Genomic DNA, 21624 nt, shown 5'->3' on the forward strand with positions numbered 1-21624 from the left:
ACATTACATGCTACTTGCTGCATTACTTTTTCTTTTTTCCCATTTGAGATGATTCTTCCACATCCAATTTTGATGCTAAGAGGGAAATAAAAGCGGAAGTGAACAGGGAGAGAGTTAAGCATTCACTTAAGATGAAAAATAATTGCAAATCTTTGGTACAGCAGAGTTCCTAGGAAATAAAAATCTTGGCAACACACCTCAATGCCACAATGATTGTGAGACAGTAGGTAGAAGAAACATGACTGATACTCAGTGAATAGGAAAGCAGATGAGGTCTGCAGTGCTGGCAGAAACACTACAGTGAAAATGTTATAAAAAGCAGGACATTTTAAACAGTATTTTCACTGAATAAACAACATTTGGTGTTTGGGGACAGTGATGAAAATGTGTTTCTCATTTGATGGATGAGACTGAAACTACAGTAGGCAAAATGAGGCCTATTTGGGACACTTTTCCATGCGTTCCTCATTATGGTTTAATAACTGGTGATTGCTCAGTTATTTATAGCAGGCAATGGAGTGCTTAGTGTATTGTTCTACTTATGCAGCTGTCTTCTGAAGCTTCAAATTTAATCCCTCGCTCCTCTCCCTTTTCTGTTATGGAGAAAATGCAGTAGATTATTACAAATTTCTGAGCTTTTATTTTCCTCTGGATTCTGCCCTCCTCCACTCCCAAACTCCAGGATGTGCTTTCTTTTCTTCCATTGCCAATATAAGATACATAAGAACATAAATACTCTGTTAGAGAAGTGCCTTACCAGTAAAGCGTGGGACTATTAAGTGTCAGAAACGTGGTCATGTTTCCTCATCTCTCTTGTAAGCGGTCTTGGGCTTCATGATTAGGAAGAATGTTCGCAGTATTGGCGCTTTTACAATACTGAGTAGCTCCCAGCAGAGAACTTCAGTTGCGTAAAGACTTTGCAGATACCTGGGGTTTACTCTTCTTCTGAGCAGTCTTAAGAAGTATTGAGTTGGAAAGTCCAAGTGCAATCATTTTCTTTAACAGCATAATCAGTGTATAGGTTACGTTGTTATCCAGACATCTCAGCTGACACTGAATCACCTCTTCGTCTAGATATTTGATGAGCTCCTATGAGGCACTCTGGCTGAAACAGCTTATGGTCTGACAAGAGACTCATAGAATCAAGAGAATGCATGTTATTTTATTTTATTATTTCATTTCATTTTATTTTATTTTTCAATTTCTTGCTCTATTATACAGATAGGAGAACTGCAATGTGGAAGATGAATGACTTCCCCACTGATGTGTAAGAATTTGCTTGTAGAAATGTTATTCAAGTTTGAATCTTCTTAGACTCAGTCTAGTGCTTTCCCCAAAAGATGGAGGTTTCATTCCCAAACCTGCTGTTGCACTACAGGACTTCCACCTTAACTTGAAAGGTAACAGGTGAAATCTAATCCTGATCTATGTAGATTTTCAGAACTGGAGAGTACACAGTCCTTCTGTGTTTGAGTATGAATAGGTAGGGAAACATCAGGCTACTTAATGCCTTATAACAAGCTGGAATGACAGTTATGTCCATGAGGTTAGTAATACGCTGCCTAAATTCAGATTATTTTTTTTCAAGATCAACAATTTTGCATTGGTGAGGTGGTGATTTCTAGCAGCTGTACAACATCTTGCAGGAGGTGGTCTGTTGGAGGGCCTTGGGCAATTAAGTCAGTCTCTGCAGCCTCAGGAATGCAAACAGAAAGAGTACAATGTCATGGTTTGTGATTAATATACTGATTAACTGTTTGAAAAAATTTTCAGTTATGGTCAAGATTAAATTGTAAACTGAAACATTTCTTAAATTTTTTGTTAAAAGTGGTTTTGAAACTGTGAGCATACAAAATACAATATAGTTTTGCTGTGTGGCCACTTTGCATGTTCCTGAGTAACAGTGCATGTCTTGCATTGCAGTGTTATCTCTGATATGACAAGGTTTACTTGTACTTCATTACGTGTTCTGCCCTTCAAAAAAAATATGTTTGAGGATTAATAGGAACTTGCACTGCGAAGCTGTGCAAAGCTGGAAGGAACTACAGCTGTACAGTGATTTAGCTTTTAGGTTGATTATTTATTTTGTTTACATACTTCTCTTGCTCAGGCCATTCCTTAGTGATGTCTGAAAAGTTGAAAAAGAGCATCATGAAGGACAATTAGCGCTGGAAAAACTTCCAGAGATGACATGATTTTGTTCTTGCAGTTTGTATCCTTACTAGTCCCTCTTGCATAATTATTGTTTTGGTAATATTTGCATGAAATTAATTTCATGTTAGTATAGATATGTCTTTCCACTGTGTGTAATACAGTAGTGTCCTTAGTTAAGCTTCAGTTTAGAATAAATTCTGAACGTGTATTTAGTTGTTACTTTATATACTTTGAGAGACTTTAAAATGCTATAAGTATTCCAAATACATTAAAGTTTGTTATGCTGTTGAACTTCTGATAACTGAAATGAATCATAATGTTAATTGCACCAAGTGGTGTGTATTTTTGGCACTTCAGTTGAGGAGGAGGCAAATAGTTAATAAAAGCTGGTCTTATTATCCAGGAATTCCCACTCCAGATTTTTCAACATATTCTGTTATGCCAGGGATGAATCAGCCACCAAACAAAATGCGCTGTTATGTGCATATAGTACAAATTGTTTTGGTAATCAGCTCATGTTCCAGAAGTCTTCTCTCATGAAGAGTTGAGCAATAATGTAGCTAGCTGATTTGATAATAATTTGATAAATACCTCTGCTGTAGGGCTCTGTTCTGCTGTTCCTTTAAACAGGGTATGTGATATGTTTTGCTATCCAATAGCAGTTTATTCCAATCATGCTAGTTTGGTGCACTTTATTTTTCTTTTGCAGCATCTGCTGCTATTTTTATGGCTATTCCTTTCAAGTATGATATGCAGCATTGCTTCTTGGTAAGTGTGCTGATATACTTCTCTGCCTTTGAGAGCAGGCAGACTTCTTGGAAAGAGAAGCTTCTTACTGATGTAGCATCAGGGAGATGTATCTCAGCTGTGAAACTGGGAAACTGAGGTGCAAAAATAGTGTGGTTAATGGAATCATATTGCCAATATGTGCTGAAGTAGGTATTGCATAATGGACACAAATAGAACTGTGGCACTTCCAAGGTCTTAAACCTCTCCGTTCCTGAGCACTGCTGATAATACAAACATTACATATATGCAATATTGTTACTTAAAGATGACATTATTTCCTTACTTCCTCTTGAGTTTCTGGCTTTGAGGATTTCAGTGCATGTATTTTGTCGCATGCAATGATATTATTTGCATTAAATTTTCCTTTTCTTTCAAGATTTTTCAAGTATCAGAGCTTGTTCTTACAATATTTGTAATCAAACTTATGAATTAGTGGATTGTTTGTTTTCATAAGAAGATTGAAACAAGTCATTTGGTGGCTTATAAAAGGACTGTTTTTACTCTTTTAAATACACATGCAAAAATGATTTGCTGCAGTTATGGCAAAATGGAATAAATTGTGATTGTCTAATCTGTTGCGAAGTCCATAGAGATTGTGGATTGGTTGTGAATATAGTCTTCGTTTTGCCTTTGACTTGCAAGTTGGAGATTTATATGACGTGGTCTGGCCATGCTTGAATTGAACAGCCACTGTTCATCCCTGAATTTAGTTCTGAGCCAAAAGTGCATTGATTGCAAAATTCGCATTGGGCGTGAGTGATGGTGCAGTGTGAGCGTGTCAGCATGGGGGCAACACCAGCAGAGGCCATTCTCCCGGGTGCTGCAGTAGCCAGTTCTGAAGGAGCTGTACTGTACGTTTTGCTACTGATTGGACAGAGGCTGTAAGTGTAACATCATTATTACCGGTTCAGTTGTAAGAATGAAGATATTCTTTACAAGGGTATCTACTTACCATCAGGTCATGGGTTGCCAGAAGGCTCCTCTGTGAACTTGCGCTGTCAGATCTGTGAAAGCTGCCTGGTAGTTTTTAAAACTGGCAACAAAGCATAGCGCTTACCAAATGAGTGTGGCAGGCACACTTGCTTACTCTTTGGGGTAATTGCATGGGATTTCAGGGAAGACTTAAGTAAACATGGGTTGCATGAACCATTAACTTTGAAGGTTTTGTACAAGCAGGGGGGAGAACCTTTGTTGCAATAAGCCATAAATAAATAAATGCTGAGGATAACCTGTTGTAATTCCTCCTGCGTGGAAGCTGCAGTGTGCTGGAATTCTATCAGGAAGAAAATGAGTAGAGACAGCAAGCTGTAATAGCAGAGTTGTGTGAGCGTTTGGGCTCTACGTTCTAATTTTGACTTGCTGCCTCATTGTTGCAAAGTGAGCCTCAAAATATGAGCAACGTTTATACCAATACACCATTATCTCCATGAATTTTCAAAAACTATTAAAATGTATGAATCATCTCATTTATTTTGCACAGGACTTCACAGACTTTAAACTCTGCTGGCATAAATAGTTAATGTTCCAGTATGATTCCAGTGTTTGTTATGGAAAGTACCATTTCTATAAATTATGGAACTACTATTTTGCTATAACCAGACTCCTGGCACTTTATTTCGCCTCTCTGGCCTGCTAGGACCTGCCTGCAAATTAAATTTTATTCCATGACTTTTCTGTGTAGGGTAGAGTTGGTTGGGTTGTAAAACATACTGCTTGTACCATTCCACGGAACTGGGCAGGCAGCGAGCAGGAAGCCAGAGCTGGAATTTGCCTTGGCAGTGTGAGCTGTGCTACCTGGAAAACAGCACAGCAGCTGGAGAGCCAAAAAGAGGAACTTCTCAAGGGGATTGCAAATGCTGTTTTCTTTCAGCTTCTACCTCACCAATTTCTTCCTCCTCTACGCCTCTACGTACCTTCTGGGCAGCAGGGAGAGAGGTTCTTTGCCAGGATCCTTAGGCCATGAAGCAAAAACTTAACAGAAATACCCTTTCACTATCGACTGTATTCAACAGTGACCCATATATATTTGTGTATGTTTTTAAGTGTGACAGGAATGTCTGAAATTCTGTGTTGAAAGTTAATTTATTCTCCAGGAGCAGACCCAAAGGTATTTGTTACAGAGGTCAGCCCCATTGTGCTGTGGGACCGTGCCGGTCTATTCCCATAGGCTTTTACGGGAGAGATTAATGACTCTAAAGAAGCAAAATAACAAATGCCTGTTTCATTGATAGGCATTATTTTACGAAAGGAGGAGTGTATAGTTCCCCACAAAGTTTTGAGAATGGTTTTGCAGTTGAGCAAAAGCTTATTGCAGGCTGAGGTGAGTGGACTGTTCTCTGGCTTAATGTCGTACCACTGACTGCTCAAGAGGGGCCCGGGCAGCCAGTTTCTGAGCACGAGATGGGCTGCAGAATGAAGAGGGAGGAAGAATGGGCTGGAATAAAGTTACCCGGTTGCTGTTATCTTGAGCCTGTGACTGAGCTGCACGACTCATTCCTCCCTCAGGGGACACAGGTGCGCAGAGCTATTTTTCTTTAATCGCTCACATAAATTAAATTTATTCCTTTGCATTAAAATAATGAAATAAAGCTACGCCCTATATCTTTTAGTGCCAGATAATATCTTTGAACCTTTGGCTCACCATTTTGCTATCAGCTGCAAAGTATTTTCCAGGGTGTGCTTAACCAATTTTACCATTGTCCTGAAAAGTGTTCTAGGCAGAGAAATCCCCTGATAGCAATCAATGTTCATACTTACATACTTTTAATCACTGTACCCACTGGGAATAATCATTTCCGGGCCTCTCTTGAAGTCCACCTGCCCCACACTAAGATGAAAGGGACTTCCATGCTGTGTATCAAGTGGCGCAGGCTTGGTGCTTACCAGGATATTAAGCACAAATTAAAATGGTTTGAAGAATATTGATGTGAGTCTGAGGTTGGCCAGTTGCTGGTAAGGGGTGATGCTGCCAAGTCTGGAGCAGATTGGCAAGGAGCAAGAACAGCTTTTGCCTTTCCTATATCCCCTAAGGGTTTTCTCCTGCTCTTTTTAGGACACGACACTACTTGCAAAGGCGCAGTAGCATACGTGTTTAGAATGGAGGTGTGTGCTTTGGGAACAGGGTTTGTGTGCTTTCCAGGTTAGGAACAATTTTCCTGGGTTCGTTGTGACTTGTCTTCTGATTGTTGAACTTGTGGATTTGGAAAGTGTACTGTGTGGTAGCTGGCGCATCACCTCAGACTCGGCTCTTTGTTGCTTCAGCTTGGTTTCTAGCCAAAAACATCAAAGCGGTTCAGTGGCAAATCTGTGTTGCTTCCTCCCTGGCAAATGCTTGATTCGTACGGAGTCTGCCCCCTGCAGAAGCAGCAAAATGGTTTGTGTTGTACCAAACTATCCCTACTCAGAAGTCTCATAAGTGAGTGGCATCCTGTGCCTGGGTACTGGCAGATCCACCACCTCTGAAATTTCCTTCTGTTTGGTTTAGGCAGTTATTTGAGACTGACTGTTGAGCAATGTAAATCTCTCTTGGCATTGAGACCTGTTCCCCACCTGCCACTCCAAGAACATTCACTAATGCTTGTATGGAAACAGATGTACTTTTATTTGCACCTTTAGGAAAAAAGCTTTACAGAACAACCTTAGAGCTATTTGGCTTTCGTAAAAAGGGAAGGGCAGGGAACACCTAAAGCTCTGCAACATCCTCGTAGGTATGGCGTTGACCATCTGTAGAAGAAAGATGGCTGCATCTCAGCACAGAGATCAGAAACTCCTTTTGAGTAAACGTTTTCCAGCAGGACAGTCCCACTGCTCCTTCTCTTTCTTTACTTCCAGAATCTTGGGGGATTTTTAAAAAGGGTCAGCACTGTTAATGACTAACTCTGTATTGCAAGGAAAGAAAGCAGGATTTAGGTCAGGAATTTTACTGTCCATATCTGGGAGACTGAAACCTCTACTCTTTAACTGAGGGAGCAAATGCTTGTTGTGTAAGGCACACAACTAGGTTGGCCCGGCTCTGGGCTTTGCAGGCCCCTTGTATTCTAATTTCTGTCTCTTACTGTCTTTTATTTGCAGCTCAAAGACATGTCCTCACGTACATGGAGGATGCAGTGAGCCAGCTGCTGGAGAACAGAGAAGATATTAGTCAGTATGGCATTGCCAGGTTCTTCACTGAATAGTAAGTACATCAGGATACTGCCAATAGGGCCAGCCTGAGGGGGGCTTTGGAAACAGGCAGGGTACATGGAGAATGAAACTGGACACATGCTGATTATGTTGTGAATGCTGGATTTCACTGGGTTAGCCAAGGGCTGCCTGAGCATGTTTCAGAAACGTGCACGGGTTTCATACAGTTCAGTACCTCTCCTATTACAAACATTCATGTGAAGCAGTCGCTTTGCGGGACATAGCTTTTAAAAGCATATAGAAAACCAAATTCTGCTTGCCTTAGTCAGGGCTGTTAGTATCAAAAGCAGAGACCGCTTCTGGTTTCAGAAGCACTCATTCTTCCTTTTTCTGAGCATGAATATGAACTGTTTTGTCTCGTGTGATTGTTGTCCCGTTAAATGCTTTAATATAGTTCCTCTTCCTCCCTTATAACCTGTGTAAGTCCTTAAGTAATGAACATAATAATTAGGACAGGTCATCTCTTCCTACTAATTTGGAAAGATTTTTTGGAGAAGAAAAACTGTGTGCTGGTCTTTAGTGTTGTTGATGTTGACTCAGCTGAATGCTGTATGTTTTGCCAACCTGATGATGTCTTGCACAATGCCTAAAACTCTTCCAGGCAGTTTCATTAAAGATCTGTTGGTAATGCATGTGCTTGCAGTGGTTGTATATTTCTGTCTTTTGATGCCCATTTGAAAATCTTTCCTTGATTTGCCTCAGAAAATGATAACAGGAAAGGAAGCAAGCAATGTGCAGAATATTTCACAACAATCTCTGTACTACAGCAGTGGAAGAAGAATTCAAAGCATAGGAATAGCTTTCTTTCTCAATTGACCACAGTTTCAGGGGGTTTTGCATGTTTTTCTGTTTGGTTGTTTGGTTTTTTTTAAATTTTGTTACTTAATTTCATTTTTTCCTGCACTTTGGAGTCCATCTAATCTCCAAAGAAGACCTAACTTGCTAGTTGGTTGATTGGACAGCTTGCATTATATTTTCTTGCCCCAGGAACATTTTAACTTTTAAACAACCGAGATTGTCACTAGTAAATGAGTAACTAAGATAAAGTCTGAGAAGCTTGCTGCTTTTTTTTTTTCTTTTTGAGATAGGGTAACAAGCAGTTCAAGACTAGCATGGTTTTGACCATCTTGGCAGAGGAGGTAATATACAGGCCATCTTGCTACATCTCTTTATATAATGGATCTTTTAGGTATATGGCATTATAACAAGAAAACATGGTTTCTTGGTAGTACCTTATCTCTTTTGCTCTCAACAGAGTACTTCCAGCTTTCGCTTGGCATGAATCGTCCATGTTGCAAAATCTGTAAGACCCATGCAAAACAGCAAAAAGGCAATTTTGCTAAAAGAATAAGTTTTTTAAGGCTGTTTAGTTTTATTCTTAACATTTGTCTGTGGCTTAGTGTAACTAGAATGAATACTAACTTTAAAAGACCTCAGAAATCTATTTTAGAAGCAAATACTTGTTACTACATGGATTTTATAAGGAGAGTGGTATTTTTTGTTGTCGTTTATATGAAGTAGCTTAAACTCTCAAAATGCATTCCCTCTTTGTCGACTACCAAAGTTAAAAAATGCATAATATCAGGAATGAAACTCTTACTATACAAACCAATGAACAGTATACTTCCATATTCTGAACAAGTTGCAGTGGTCACTGTTAAGTGAGGTTTGCAGAGAATTAATCACTGCGAGTAAGTTTTGGAGACAAATGAAGGTACAACCTGTGCACTCGATGTGACTGGGAATCATGGTACTCCATCTGATATAAGTGAGTTTCCACAGAAAGTAATGCTGAGATTAGTCAGCTGAACAAATAGTCAGTAAACAAAAGCTTAAGGGAGATAAGGAGCATGACTACAATGACCTCCACCCACCAACGAGATTTCTTTACCAGAGTTGAAGGCAAGGTGGCTCTGAAATACCCACGTGAAATTGCTATTCAGGCATCTCTCCAGATCGGATTTGTTTTGTACCTGCTTTCAAACTGTTACCTCAGAGCCTTTTCTAAACTTCTGATCATATATACTGAAAAAATTAAATGGTGAGCAAAGAGGTCTTCCACACCTTTTGAAACTGCTCATATTGCTTCTCTATAGTAATACTTCGTCATGACATAATAACCCCTTCTTTTTCGCTTTCTATTCCTCTTCTACCTTTGAACGAATAAATAGTAATTCAAGATCATTATAACAAACAAAACTGTCAAGATAGAGCACAATCCTCTGATTGACTTAGGTGCTGGAGATTGTGTTTTTCCCATTTATTTTCAAAGAAAATGTGAATTTCTACAGTGGCTTTTTTTTTCTTTTTTTTCATTTTTTCTTTTATAGTGTGTCTGGAGTTTAGCAGATCAAACTGTGTCCCTGTGCCAAAGTACAAACTGGCTTAGTAATTTTGAGAGCTGTGAAACTCTTAAGATTTGAAATGTGGGATTCTTTATGTAGAGAATAACTGATTGGCAATATGGATGTAGGCAGACTCAAAATACAAAGTTTCCTATTATGGAGGTGTCATACGTTCTGACTCTCTGAACTTAGTGGTGAGCCCTCACTGCCCAACAGATTTCTTTTCATCCAAACAACTGTCAACATTTGTTCAGGCTGTGCTTTGAAGGCTACGCTGGCTTTGTATTGCTCTGTCAAGCAAATAAACCGGATCTCGATTTTTATCTTTACTTTCAGTATCTTCAAACTCAAAGATAACTTGTGAGATTCCAGAAGGTTTGTGTGCACTTGCCCAGTGTCTTCCTTGTTCTAGGTTATTCTAAGTGAGAGGATTGGCATGTGCATATTTTGAAGTGTGCTGCAATGATTTGAGATGAAGGGCCTTGGTATTAGGGTGTCCAGTTTTTCACGTTGTGCTTTCCCTATTTATACTCACTTAAAATAAGAGACCAAGCCCAGGGTTTAGAAAGCTAGCAGGTAGGCCCAAGCAAGTGAGGTGGGGTTTTTTTGTTTGCTTTTGGTTTTGTGGGGTTTTTTTAAAGTGTCTGTGGGATTAAAATAATGACTTCTGTAACTTACCAGAAATAATGAAATCAGTGTATCAAGGATGGGTGTTAGATATTCTCCAAACTCTTCCCAGAGGGCACACTTTTCAATAGAGCGGTGTTCCACGGGCTTCTCTTGCTGTATTCACCACTGAAGAGCAATCACGGCCTTTCCATCACGTATTGCACTTTGAATCTTTGTGCCTGTTATATCAACTATTTTTATGGGTAATTAAGAAAATTTTGTTGGGGTTTACCTTACCCTAGTGAAGTTTCAGAGCTGAAAATTACAGGGTCATGTAGCTCTATATGGATCAAGCATTAAGTGTTTTGCAGGCAATGAGTGTTTCTAGTTGTTTCTAGGAAATGAAGTTGGGCATGCATTCCATTGCTATCCACAGCCTAGCACTGGGACTGCTGATTGCAGAGGGCCGACCTTCATCTCTGCAGTTGTCCTTCTGGAATATTTTTAGTCTTCAAGGATACTTTTTCTCCTGTTTTATTCCATTGTTCATTTGTCCCAATCAGCTGGACATCTGCTTTCAGTCTTGGGAGTTCCTTGAGGCTCCCCTCATCTGAGTCACTCCTGACTCTTACAGGAATAGGAATCAATCACCATTCTGCCAATTAATCCACATCTTTTAGCGTTTAGCTAAATTATGCCTCTCTTAGGGCTAGTCTTGATTTTATAGATATGCTGAAATGCTACTGGTATTCGTTCATTACAAACCCAAGAAATCTCTGCTCTGCTTTTGAATCTCCATGAAATGCAGACTCTTGAAAGCCCTCTGTGTAATTATATACTAATGCCGCTTTACTTCTTCCAGCCTAACTTCCGTGCCAACATATCTTAAAGGGACATGTTCCTCCTATACATTATTTATCATTGTGTTTTCTTGATCTTTCCTGTGCCGAAGAAAAACAGAGCCCTCATGCTAAAGCATTTGATCATGCAGAGGGAACGTGCGTAGTGTCACACTTTATATTTTCAGGGATCTTTAAGGGAGGCTGTGTGGCTTTTTTCACTTCAGCCAGAAGAAGCGGCAAAAAAAATTTTGACCAAGAGACTTCCTACTCGTAGTTTTTGCTTTTCTGGGCTAACCCTGTGCTTGAAACTTTCTCTTCCAGCTCACAGGTAGATGTGCTACTCTCTTTGAAAAGCTCAGAAATATTACTCAGTGATAGCTCAGACAGGAAACTCTTCTTCCAATCATTTTTATAGTTTGATAAACCAAACACAAGTGAACCAGAGACACAGGAAAAGGCATTTGTCTATGTTCTTCTCCCAAAACACTTCTTGTTTTCATTTGTTTCCCGTGAAATGTCTCCCTGACCACCTGCCAGCTGGAGCATGATTGAGAAAGACATCTTGCTTTTAGCTTGCAGATGCATCGCTACTTCCATTGGGCTCTGCAAACTGATGTCTGAGATCACCTTTTTCTGTAAAGGATGTTTCTGCTGGCTCTAACTTGAAGTGCCCTTGCTGGATCTTGTGTGACAGTTCGATAATATTTGTCTGAGAAGGTGTTTGTGATGTGTGTGTTTGGGGGGGGTTTGGGGATCAGATACTGCTTTTACATCTGTTGTGTGCCTCACAATTCAAAATATCAGGTCTGTGCCGTGTAGAGCCCTGTTTTACACAAAGGAACATTTGCTTTGTTCAGAGTAGCAGAACTGCCAGTGCTATATAATTTGAAATCCTTGGATAGGAAGATGTTATCGTGGTGAGAAGTATCAACTTCTAGCAATGAAAGTACCTCATTTTCTCTTGTTGTCTGGATTGGCTGAAACAATTTGTTCAACTCATTCCTCAGGGACAAATATGATACTGCTCCCTGGCTTTCTCTGGCAATAGCAGTGACACAGGCTTTGGTATCAGAAGAACTTTTGGCTTGTTCAGCCCTCTGCTGCTATACCACATTACCTAAATAAGTCTGCAGAGTAAACAATGTCCTCCTCTTTAAAATGGTCTCAGTGCCCTTGAGAGGGTTAGAGCAGGGGGGAAGGGCCAGGAAGGGGACAGATGGGATGCCCATGAGAAATAAGCCACTACTGAAGACAACCTTAATTGGCAACTGGAAATAAGCTGAATTATCTGCTTATAGAGAGGAGAGATTCTTAGAGCTAGTTTAGATCCATCTTTTTTTTTTTTTTAAATCTCTGTGTATGTAGGCCTTATCATAGACATCATCTTGCTGTCATCTGCTCTGCATCTTTCCCCTTTTCACAGTAACTTGTTCTGTCTTGTTCTCAAGGATAGTGTAAGCTCTTCAAGACAGAAATGATACTGTACTGCATGTGCTTTACAGTATCTAGCATTGTAGAATGTTGTCTCTGTGCTTTGTACAATTGTAGTATAAACAGCAAAAATAGTAGTGAGAAGGTCCTTAGGGCTTTGACAGGTTGTGCCAAATTCCCTGTCAGAGAGGTGGAGTCATTCTGTAGGATTTCTCAGCAAGACTGTTTGGGGGAGGGGTGTTGGTTGGTTGGGGTTTTTTTAGTGTTCTGTTTGTATTGGTTTTGAGCAACTCAGTGGCCTCTGGGAGGTAACAATACTTTCAGGTTCTTACAGAAGATGCTGATACTGCCTCTAATATAATCTTACGAGCAATTGCAAAAATAATATTTTATGTGTTCCTCAAATACTCTCAGGATTCTGATCTGGAGCAAAAAAGACAAAATGATCACACTCGATGCAAGACTGCACTGAGCCATGCAATCGGGATGAAGCCGCTGCTGTCAGTGACCTAGCTGTGAAGTAGCCCTTTGGGCTGAAAGTCTCAGCTGGGATAATGTGTTTGATGGCTCCTGACAGGCTCTTACTTGGGATTCCTTGATCCCTAGGGTACTGCATAGGAGTGCTGTCTGCCTCTCCTTCGCTCTTCAGTTATCAGTGGAAAGAGAATTAATATATGCACTCAGGCTCGGCACTCGTGCCAGAAGCTCCGAGGAGTAGATTTTGCAGCTAATGTGAGTAAGTTGCTATGAGAAAGGCATTTTCAAAGTCTCTCTCCACAGAGTAGATGGATTTGCAGGACTGCATTTGTTGATAAATCTTTCAGGGGAAACTATAATAGTTGCATATTTCTCCACTTAGAGTGTTGCTAATAGACACAAAGCTTTTCTGTCTTACCTCTATAGAGAAGAGTTGTCAGAATGGCAGAGTCTCTTCCTTGTAATCTAAGTCTCTCCAACCATATTAGAAATGAGATTTCAATACCTCCAGTCTACTCTGCTTGGGATATCCATTTTGTATGAGACCTATGGAAGATTTTGGGGGGGTGTGGATGACTTAGTTTGTGTGTGATTAAAATTACAAGAATTTTGTTGAGAACCTGCAGATCTGCTGCCTGAAGTGTGATGTTTTTATTACAGAATTGCTTGACAGTAGAAATGGTTTTCGTATCTTCATCTAACAGGCAGGATCTACCAATTCCTGATTTTCCCAGAGTTGTTTCTCTGTAACAAACATTGCAACAAGTCCTAGCCTGACAAATATGCTGATTGGGATAACTGCTATTGAGTAAACAGCTGGAAAAATGCATATATTAATGGAAATAACACGCTGTTTCCCACTGTAATTTGTATATGTTACCAATATATTAGAAAATGTAGTGTATTCTTTGCATATATTTGAGAATCTTACAAGTGAGTGGGTACTCAGATGAATCCAAACCCTTGCAAAGAAATACGAGGTGGGGGAAGGTAAAAAAGCTTCTTGGTAAGCAGGACAATCTGAGATGGCTTGTAGCTAAAGGAGCAACATAGAAGTGAACATGAAAGACAATGTTTACTGTTGATGCTGTGTGCAATAAGATACTCCATTCAGGAAACTTACAGTACTCTTTTGGTGACACAAAAATCTAGAGAACTTGCCATAGCATATGAATGTTAGCATTTGATATCAGCACCTTGTCAGCATGGGGTAGTTGTCTGTAGATAACCCTTCACTTTACTTACACACTGACTTGAGCTGCACTCTGCTCTTGCTATTTGAAGAAACACAATCACAACTTTTATTATATGCAATGTGGTCAGATTATGATGCTTCGAGTATGTATTCACTGACACAGCAGTGCAGTCTTTGCCCACTTCTTTCCTATTTCTTTACGTCATGAAAATTACTTATTTGTTTTGTGGTCTTTGTCAGAATAGTTGCAGCAGAAGCTGCAGCTGCCTTATGGAGACCTTATGTAGTCAGGTATATATGTATTCCTTCTTACAGCCTTGAATGTTGAAATGCAACACATTCGCTATGAAGCTGAGCTTCCTTTAATGATAATTAAAGCCAGTTCCATATAGGCAGTGTTCATAGCTAATAAAACTGAAAAACAGACATGTGAAATTCTCCAAAAGCCAAAGTCCAAAAACTTGGCAAATGGTGGAAGTGTTAGAACTGTGCGTGTCTGAGTTAACTGTGTTTGTGCTGTTTCTCTGGGCTAGAGTTGAATATACTATCCTCTGTCTAGTTTTAGTTCATAACTCTAGCATAATTCTGTTTATGCTTCCAATTGTTTTATTGCTTTCATCACAGTTGTTGATGTTACTAGTACAAATTCAGAGATGTACACGTGATCCTAGCTGGGAGTTAAAACCAGCCTTCGTGACACACTTCAAATGTGTAAATTTATTCTTTAAACAAGTCTGGATAATTTAAGGAGAGGGAAAAGGACAAAACCCTATGGTTTACTGAGAATTTATCTCTCTGATCTAGGTTAGAAGGTAATAGAGAAGTAATTTTTCCTCAGTTATGTGCATTTGTGGTACAGTTTTCCTACTCCCCAGTCCATCCCACTGTCTGCATTTGGCAGTACAACAAAATAGGTATACAAGTCATTGCTGTTCTTAATAACATCTTTAAGGAGCCTCTTGTATGTGTGCTCTTCATGGCTATTTTGCCATAACTCGTTTCATCAGTTGAGTATTTCGTAGTGCTCATCATATCCTTTTTGGGATGCCGTAAAGTCCCTTGTTTATGTTCTCCAACAGTCCGCTTGTTTTTAATATCTGTGGTATTGGACCATTAGTTCCTCCTCCCTGTTCTTGCATTTGTGATCACAAATCTCTGCTCTGTTTCAGCTTGTATTCTTGCAGAAGTGAAAGGGCCCTCACATCAGAATTGGTGAACTGTGGCAATCTTATATCATCTGTCTTCCACTGCGGAAAGGTCTGTAGTAGAGCTCACCTAAAGCAAAATAGATATTCAATGCTGAGATCACTGTGTGACAAGCATCTTTCTCCATCATTCTGGAAGACCACTCACCTGTGCTTGCCAAGTCATCGTGATGGAATATATAGGAAAAAATGAGAAAGATAAATAGTGACATATCCACAACAGATGTAGTGGGACTATTTACAGTCTTTTGCATACCATTGGCAATGTGTATATAAAGCAGGAATCTCTTTTCATGCTTGGTCACATGTTGTAAGGATTGGATTTCCTGCAGCTTCTGTAAATGTTTTGAAGGAAACTGTTTTAGTAATGTGAATTTGGCACCTGGAATTTGGTAGAAATGCACTAGAGAATAACAGCTTTGATAAAACATAATAGCATAGGAAGTTTGGCACCCATTGGTATTTCTTCCCTTATGATGTGTGTGGTTTTTTATTATTTTGAGAATCGCAAAGCATAGTTCTATCCTTTTCTGTTAGGATTTTTTTTTTGGAACATACTGTTTCCTCCCATAAAGTTTTTGATATCTCAAGCTGTAAGAGAACCACTGTTGAATACATGATAGCTTCATCAATAACTATGCCTTTCTCTGTGTTACTAACTCATATGGTTTAGTTCTGGTTTTAATGTAGCATTTTGGCATGAGTCTAGACTACTTTTATATATGCACACAGGAGGTCAGTTTCAGAGGAGTTCTTGGCTTCCATCTATCTAAGCTTATAAGATTTTGTATTGAATTGCAATAAAGCAGTGTAAGCTTGAGGAACACTTTATTTTTCCCAGAAAGATCTTTAAGATGGATCAGAATTGAGGTTGGTGTGTAGGGGTTTCTTTGGGTTTTGTTGTTGTTGTTGTTTTTGTAGTTTTGTGGTGTTGGAACGAGTTTTGTATTCATTCTTAGGCTATAAAATGTTGTGGTGTCACAGAAAATCTTGAGGAGCGTTTCTAATTGCCTTGCTAGGAATACATGTGTTCCAATGTGGTCAAGGCCAACAAATGTAAAATTTCTCCAAAATTGGACATGCCAAGCTGTAAAAATCAGCAAATGCCTGCAGAATGAGATGTGATGAGATCCCATAATAGGATTCCTTATCCTTTACAGGATAAAATCCCTTAACTGTCTCTGCGTCCTCATGAAGAGCAAATTACCGAAAGTCTCATAGCTTGCCTGAAAAATGCGTTTTTCAAACTTGGTTTATCTTCCTTTTCTTAACAAAACAAACAAACAAACAAACAAAACTAACAACAACAAAGAAGTCTGGTTTCTAGAAATCTGGATGTCTTCAGAGAACCTGAGACTTCCTGTGCTGTGTAGCATTGAAACCATACAGATTCCAGAATACATTAGCATTAGAGACTTGCAGTAACCTCCTGTCCTGCAAAGTTAATCCTATTGTGTATGTTCAAATAAATGAGACAAACTGTAGCTGGTCAACACTGTAGCCAGACAGTTGTAGTGAGCACAAAGTGGTTTAGCTAAGCAATCTCTGAATGCAGAGTTAGCGTTAATGTCAAATGATGAAGCTTCATCTATATTAAGGAATTTTGGCAAGGTTCATTTGTTGCTGTGATGGAAATACTGGAAGCTGCTCAGTCTTTGATGTGCTATAGTTCTTGCCAAGGCAACTGAATAGGTGAGAAAATATTAGTTGTAATTTTTTTTTCTTCTGAAATTCTCCAATCTAACCAACACTGAAAAGAGCAAATAGGGGAGCTGAATGCATGGCATCAGGATTGAATCTCTTTGGAGCAGTCATTAAGTTGTATTTCAGTAGTTCCTGGATCATCACAGTCGTAACGTGATTGTGCTGCTACCTTTTAAAAGAATTAGAAGTCTAATTTATAAAACATGAAACTATCTAAAGAGATACAGGAGACTACGTGCAGAATGGAGCAAGCAGGCCCTTACTTGTGCTTGTACTTTGGCCTCAGCTTTCTGAGAAGCCAGTTTGTGTTCATCAGCATTACGCTTTGATCTCAGCAGCACAAGATGGGTGCAGTTATTCAATAATTTTCAAATTCATATTCCTCCTACAGTTGACATTGACATTTTGGTGTGAAAATCTATCTCTAGCCAATGCGAGCTCCATAGCTACTTCCAGAGTTGTTGTTAGACTAGAGGAAATCTGAACACTACCTTGTGTTGCTTGTATTTTTAATAGAGATTCTCTTCTTTGAGTCATCCTCTTGCCTTTGCCACAGGTTCACTGCATGATTTCTGTGGTGTCTTGCAGCGGGTGAATGGATTTCACAGCACGACAGGGAGGGTAAAAGTACATCTGTTGGTTAATAAAGGAAGTAAAAGAATGGAGATCATGACTGTTTGATAATAAAGCTTATTGAGAACTTGAATCTACCGTACCCTCAGCATATAGAAGGTTATAGGGCAGTTCAATAAGGAATTTTCTTCTTGCCCCCAAATGTTTAGTTGGACCAGTTTGAACAAATACTAAATACATTAGCTAGAGAGTTAGCAGCTTTCTTTGTGTAGTTATAATTCTGGAGATATGGATTATTTATTTATTTATTTATTTATTTAAAATGTTTGGCGGGAAAAGGGCAAGGGTTTTTCTGGGAAGCTGAGTAGTAACTTGCAATGATCTCCATAAAACTATTTATAGTGTTACTCATGCAGCTGTCTCTGTGGTGTACAACTCACTGTGTTTTCTACTGTAAAAACTTAAGTTTCTGTTTATACCAGCAAGACCTTTCCAGACTCACTGAAACACCATGTGGTCTGAAACAGCACCTGATCAGACTGAAAGAGCTAGTCCAGGTTGACTGATTCTTATCTCCGATGGCTTCTTTACTTTTCCCTTAAGCACCTTGGAGGGCTTCTGCAGGGCTATTTACCATCTTCCATTGTAAACCCTTTCCCATCTTCCTGAATACTAGGTTTCCCAGCTCATAATTCTAAGAAGCAGCTTTATTTCAGAGTAGAAAGGGGCCCCAATATGTGGCCTATTATATCCATATCAGCTTGCTTACCCTTTTCAGACAGCTATTGTGTTTTAATAGGGCCCTGCCTAGCAGGGGGAGTCCTTAATTCCTACTATATAAGAATGGCCAGCTTGAGTTACAGCAAACTGCAGGATGCTGCTCTGATCAAAAGGCCTCTGTTTTTAGAGATTTCCCCCCCCCCCTTTTTTTTTTTAAATCCTGGGCTAATAATTCAACACAGTAAGGTCATTTTAACTTTTGATTTGAAAGCTTCAAGGTGTTAAATTACTGACCTAGCATAGGAAAAAACAAGGGAGAGGGACTCTAAAAAAGATAAAGGGATTCCGGGTAATAAAGAGCAAGCACAGCAACTCCTTTAATCCTTTCCCTCTCCAGAATCTGTAGACTGGTCTCAGAGGGTTTGATTTGCTACAAAGCAACATAAGAAAGCTTGTTCGCTGCCTGGTTTGAGCTGTGTCGCAGGTGCTGTCGTTCATTTCCTTTCAAACAGTACTTGGGATAATCTCTGTACCACCTGTATTAACTCTGCCATGAGTACAGAGATTCCCAAGCCTATACCAAGATGCCTAAAAACAAATCAGTAAAATTTGTGTCACTGCTTTCTCTCTTTCCACACCCCTCAACTGAAATAAACTTGAGTGGGTGAGACAGAAAGGATCTCGAAAAAGCCAGTCTCTGTGTTTTCAGTGTTGCATCACCCGGTCTCGTCAAAATGTTGAGTGTTAATGATTTCCTATCTGCCTGGTTGTTAAAAAAGAATTTTTCCTTAAAGCCAGTCATCAGCAATAACTTTCAGCATCTGTTTCATCTTAACACTGCTAACATATTTCAGAGGAAGTGCCTAAAAGGCATTGCTAATTTCATTAGAGGAAGATGGTGATTTCCTTGAGGTTCACGTCATTGTCCCAAATGTTAGTATCTGTGGAATTTTGAAAAGCGCTTGATACAACAGCTTTGAATTGAGTAACGCTAACGCTCCTGTGCTACCTTCCAAGAGGGATAGCTAAAGAAACAATCCAATGATTGGTCTCAAACATTGTAAGTAGTGTAGTACACTTAAACCAATAGGTGAAGAATAGAATCAAATTAAATTCATCACAGTAGTGAAACTTGGATTGCTTTCCCAATGGTGCCTGCAGTTTTAAGTGTTCCCTCTCAGGGCTTGTTCTAGGCAAGGTAAACCTCACTTTGCTATTTCAGAGCATAGCCTTGCGGTAAGTGTGATTAGTCGCTTGGGGATGCTTTGTGTGTGTATGAGTTATTTAACAACAGAAATTGCCTGGGTTTAAAAGCCTTTTGAATTCCAGTATTTTCTATTGCTAGAGCTAGTTCTTTGTTATCCATTGTACCGTAGTCTCTAATCCTAATACTCCTGATTATCCCCACTTACTGTGCTTTGGTTCACACCATGAAGAAGTCTTGGAGCTCGTGACCTGGGTTCCTTTCAGATGAAACTAAACTGGAAGATGTGTTCCAACTGCAAATGAGCATTCAGCCCTTGGGACCAAACTAGAGCTAGTCCAGTGTGTGTTTCAAGAAAAAACGAACCCTAAGACGCCCATACTGTTGACATCAAGTCCTCTGCATTGTTTCTCTCTACAGATGTTTCAGTCAGTCTAGACATAGCATCCAATGGCAACTAAGCATTTGGGACTACCTTATTTTTGCTTAAGACAGTTCTGTTTTAATGACTTAGACACCTGTGTAACTGGGAAGAGAAGTAGTGTGTGTGCGGGGAAATTGTTCATGCCGGAGAAGCAGCATAAGCATTCAAAGTACATTTTTCTTCATCATGCTCTCGATGGAAAATGCAAGCAGTAATGCTGCAAGTTAAGGAATAACGGTCCTTGTTCCTTGTTTTTCATTTAGTAGAGGAGGGGTCCTGTGAACTCATTCAGTTCTTTGCATGGTAACCAGAGGTGGCACCTGCTAGGGGGACAGCAGGGTCCTGGCAAGCTCTTCTGTCCTTCTCAGGGACTTGGGGCTCTTGCCGCATTGTGCGTTTGGCTTTGCCTGAGTTCAGCAGGCCGAGGCTCGCTGCTATAGTGGATTTCAATTGGGATGTTACCATAGCATCCTGGGACTTTTACAATCTATTTAGAAGTCCAAAGGTTTGAAAAGAGTGCTTGAAAGTTTCTGAATTCTGGCAAGTTGCCGAAATGTAATTACACAAAAGACAAAGCCATACTGAAAGCAGCTCTGTTCAGAGAAACAGCACCTGAGTGCTAGAGTTCCCAGCATAGCCATTTCTGAGAGCCAGGGCTGTATTATCACAGTCTTCTCCCAAAACCTTTTTTCCTTCTCTCACATGTACGTGCCATCCCCCAAGCGTAGACTGGGTGTGCTGCAAGATGCAGCTTTCTCAGCAGTAGCGTTGGAAGAGATTCTGTTCTGTGGTTTGGCTGCTGTGGGGCATGTAAAGGAAAGGAGTGAAAAATTCAGGATCTTGAAGTCCCTACTGCAAAAGTTTCTTTAGATCTTCCCATCGAGTGAGAACCTTGCTTTATTTTTCTCTCATCTTTCTCCAGAGTATTGTCAAAAGTGAATGGGAAAAGCTTTTTTGTTAATGTTGTATCCAGTCGTGTAACAATTCTTGTGTGAAATATGAGCGTTTGCAGGGAGCTTGTGTTAACTAATGAACATTCAGTTAAATTTCTAGTCTCAGTTTCAGCAAGACAAATAAAATTACATCATTAGTAACTTTTGTTAATGTTCTAATTTGACTATTCTATTTACCAGTAATGTAGAGAGCCAGGACAACCATTAGGTTTGCAATAGGAGGCTTGGAGACTTTTGGAGTTGTTGAAAGCTTTATTCTTGAAGGAATCTCTTGCAGATGGCTACACAAAATGCCTAAAAGGGAGAAAGAAGTAGTTAACCAGAGCGGTGAAAAATTATTTTCCCTGGTTCTGCTTCTAGGTTCACAAACCCATTTCTAAATGATCGAGGACAAACTAGTACCTTGTTGAGATACCCAGGTTTGGTCATAACTCTCCTGCAAATGTGCTGATAAGCTCTGGTTACCTAACTTTGCTAAGGATATGGCTGTTCAGTGAGAGGAGAGCAGATAGAGGGAAGACTGAACAATTCTAAGGGAAGAATCTGAGCAGCTGTTACTCTTGCTGAGAATGTTTGAGCTAAGTTTGTTGCTTTGCTTAAGCCATTCCTCTGAGTCTGCAGCTTGTTTTATTTCCATGTTCAAAAGGAACTGGAAAAGACATCTGTTCACATGTATATAAAAATCATAGCTAACGTGTTGGTCATACTCCCTACATGCCGTTGGAATACCTGCAACAACTTTGAGTTGTCATCATTTCTTTTTCTTCCAGAAGGGTTTGCCTGCAAGCCGGTACTACTTCACACATTAATGGTAACT

At 39.7% G+C, this 21624-nt stretch overlaps 1 protein-coding gene across 6 annotated transcripts in view; it reads left to right on the plus strand.

Moving 5' to 3' along the window:
* CSTPP1 (centriolar satellite-associated tubulin polyglutamylase complex regulator 1) overlaps nt 1–21624 on the plus strand; it is an 81644-nt gene that overhangs the window by 3068 nt on the left and 56952 nt on the right. For all 6 annotated transcript variants that reach the window (XM_065635065.1, XM_065635064.1, XM_065635060.1 and 3 more), the window contains exon 2: nt 7015–7117. In XM_065635065.1, the coding sequence (XP_065491137.1) occupies nt 7015–7117 (103 nt within the window). The remainder of the gene's footprint in view (nt 1–7014; nt 7118–21624) is intronic.

The sequence above is a fragment of the Caloenas nicobarica genome, chromosome 5 (genome assembly GCF_036013445.1).
Source record: "Caloenas nicobarica isolate bCalNic1 chromosome 5, bCalNic1.hap1, whole genome shotgun sequence".
Taxonomy (NCBI): domain Eukaryota; kingdom Metazoa; phylum Chordata; class Aves; order Columbiformes; family Columbidae; genus Caloenas; species Caloenas nicobarica.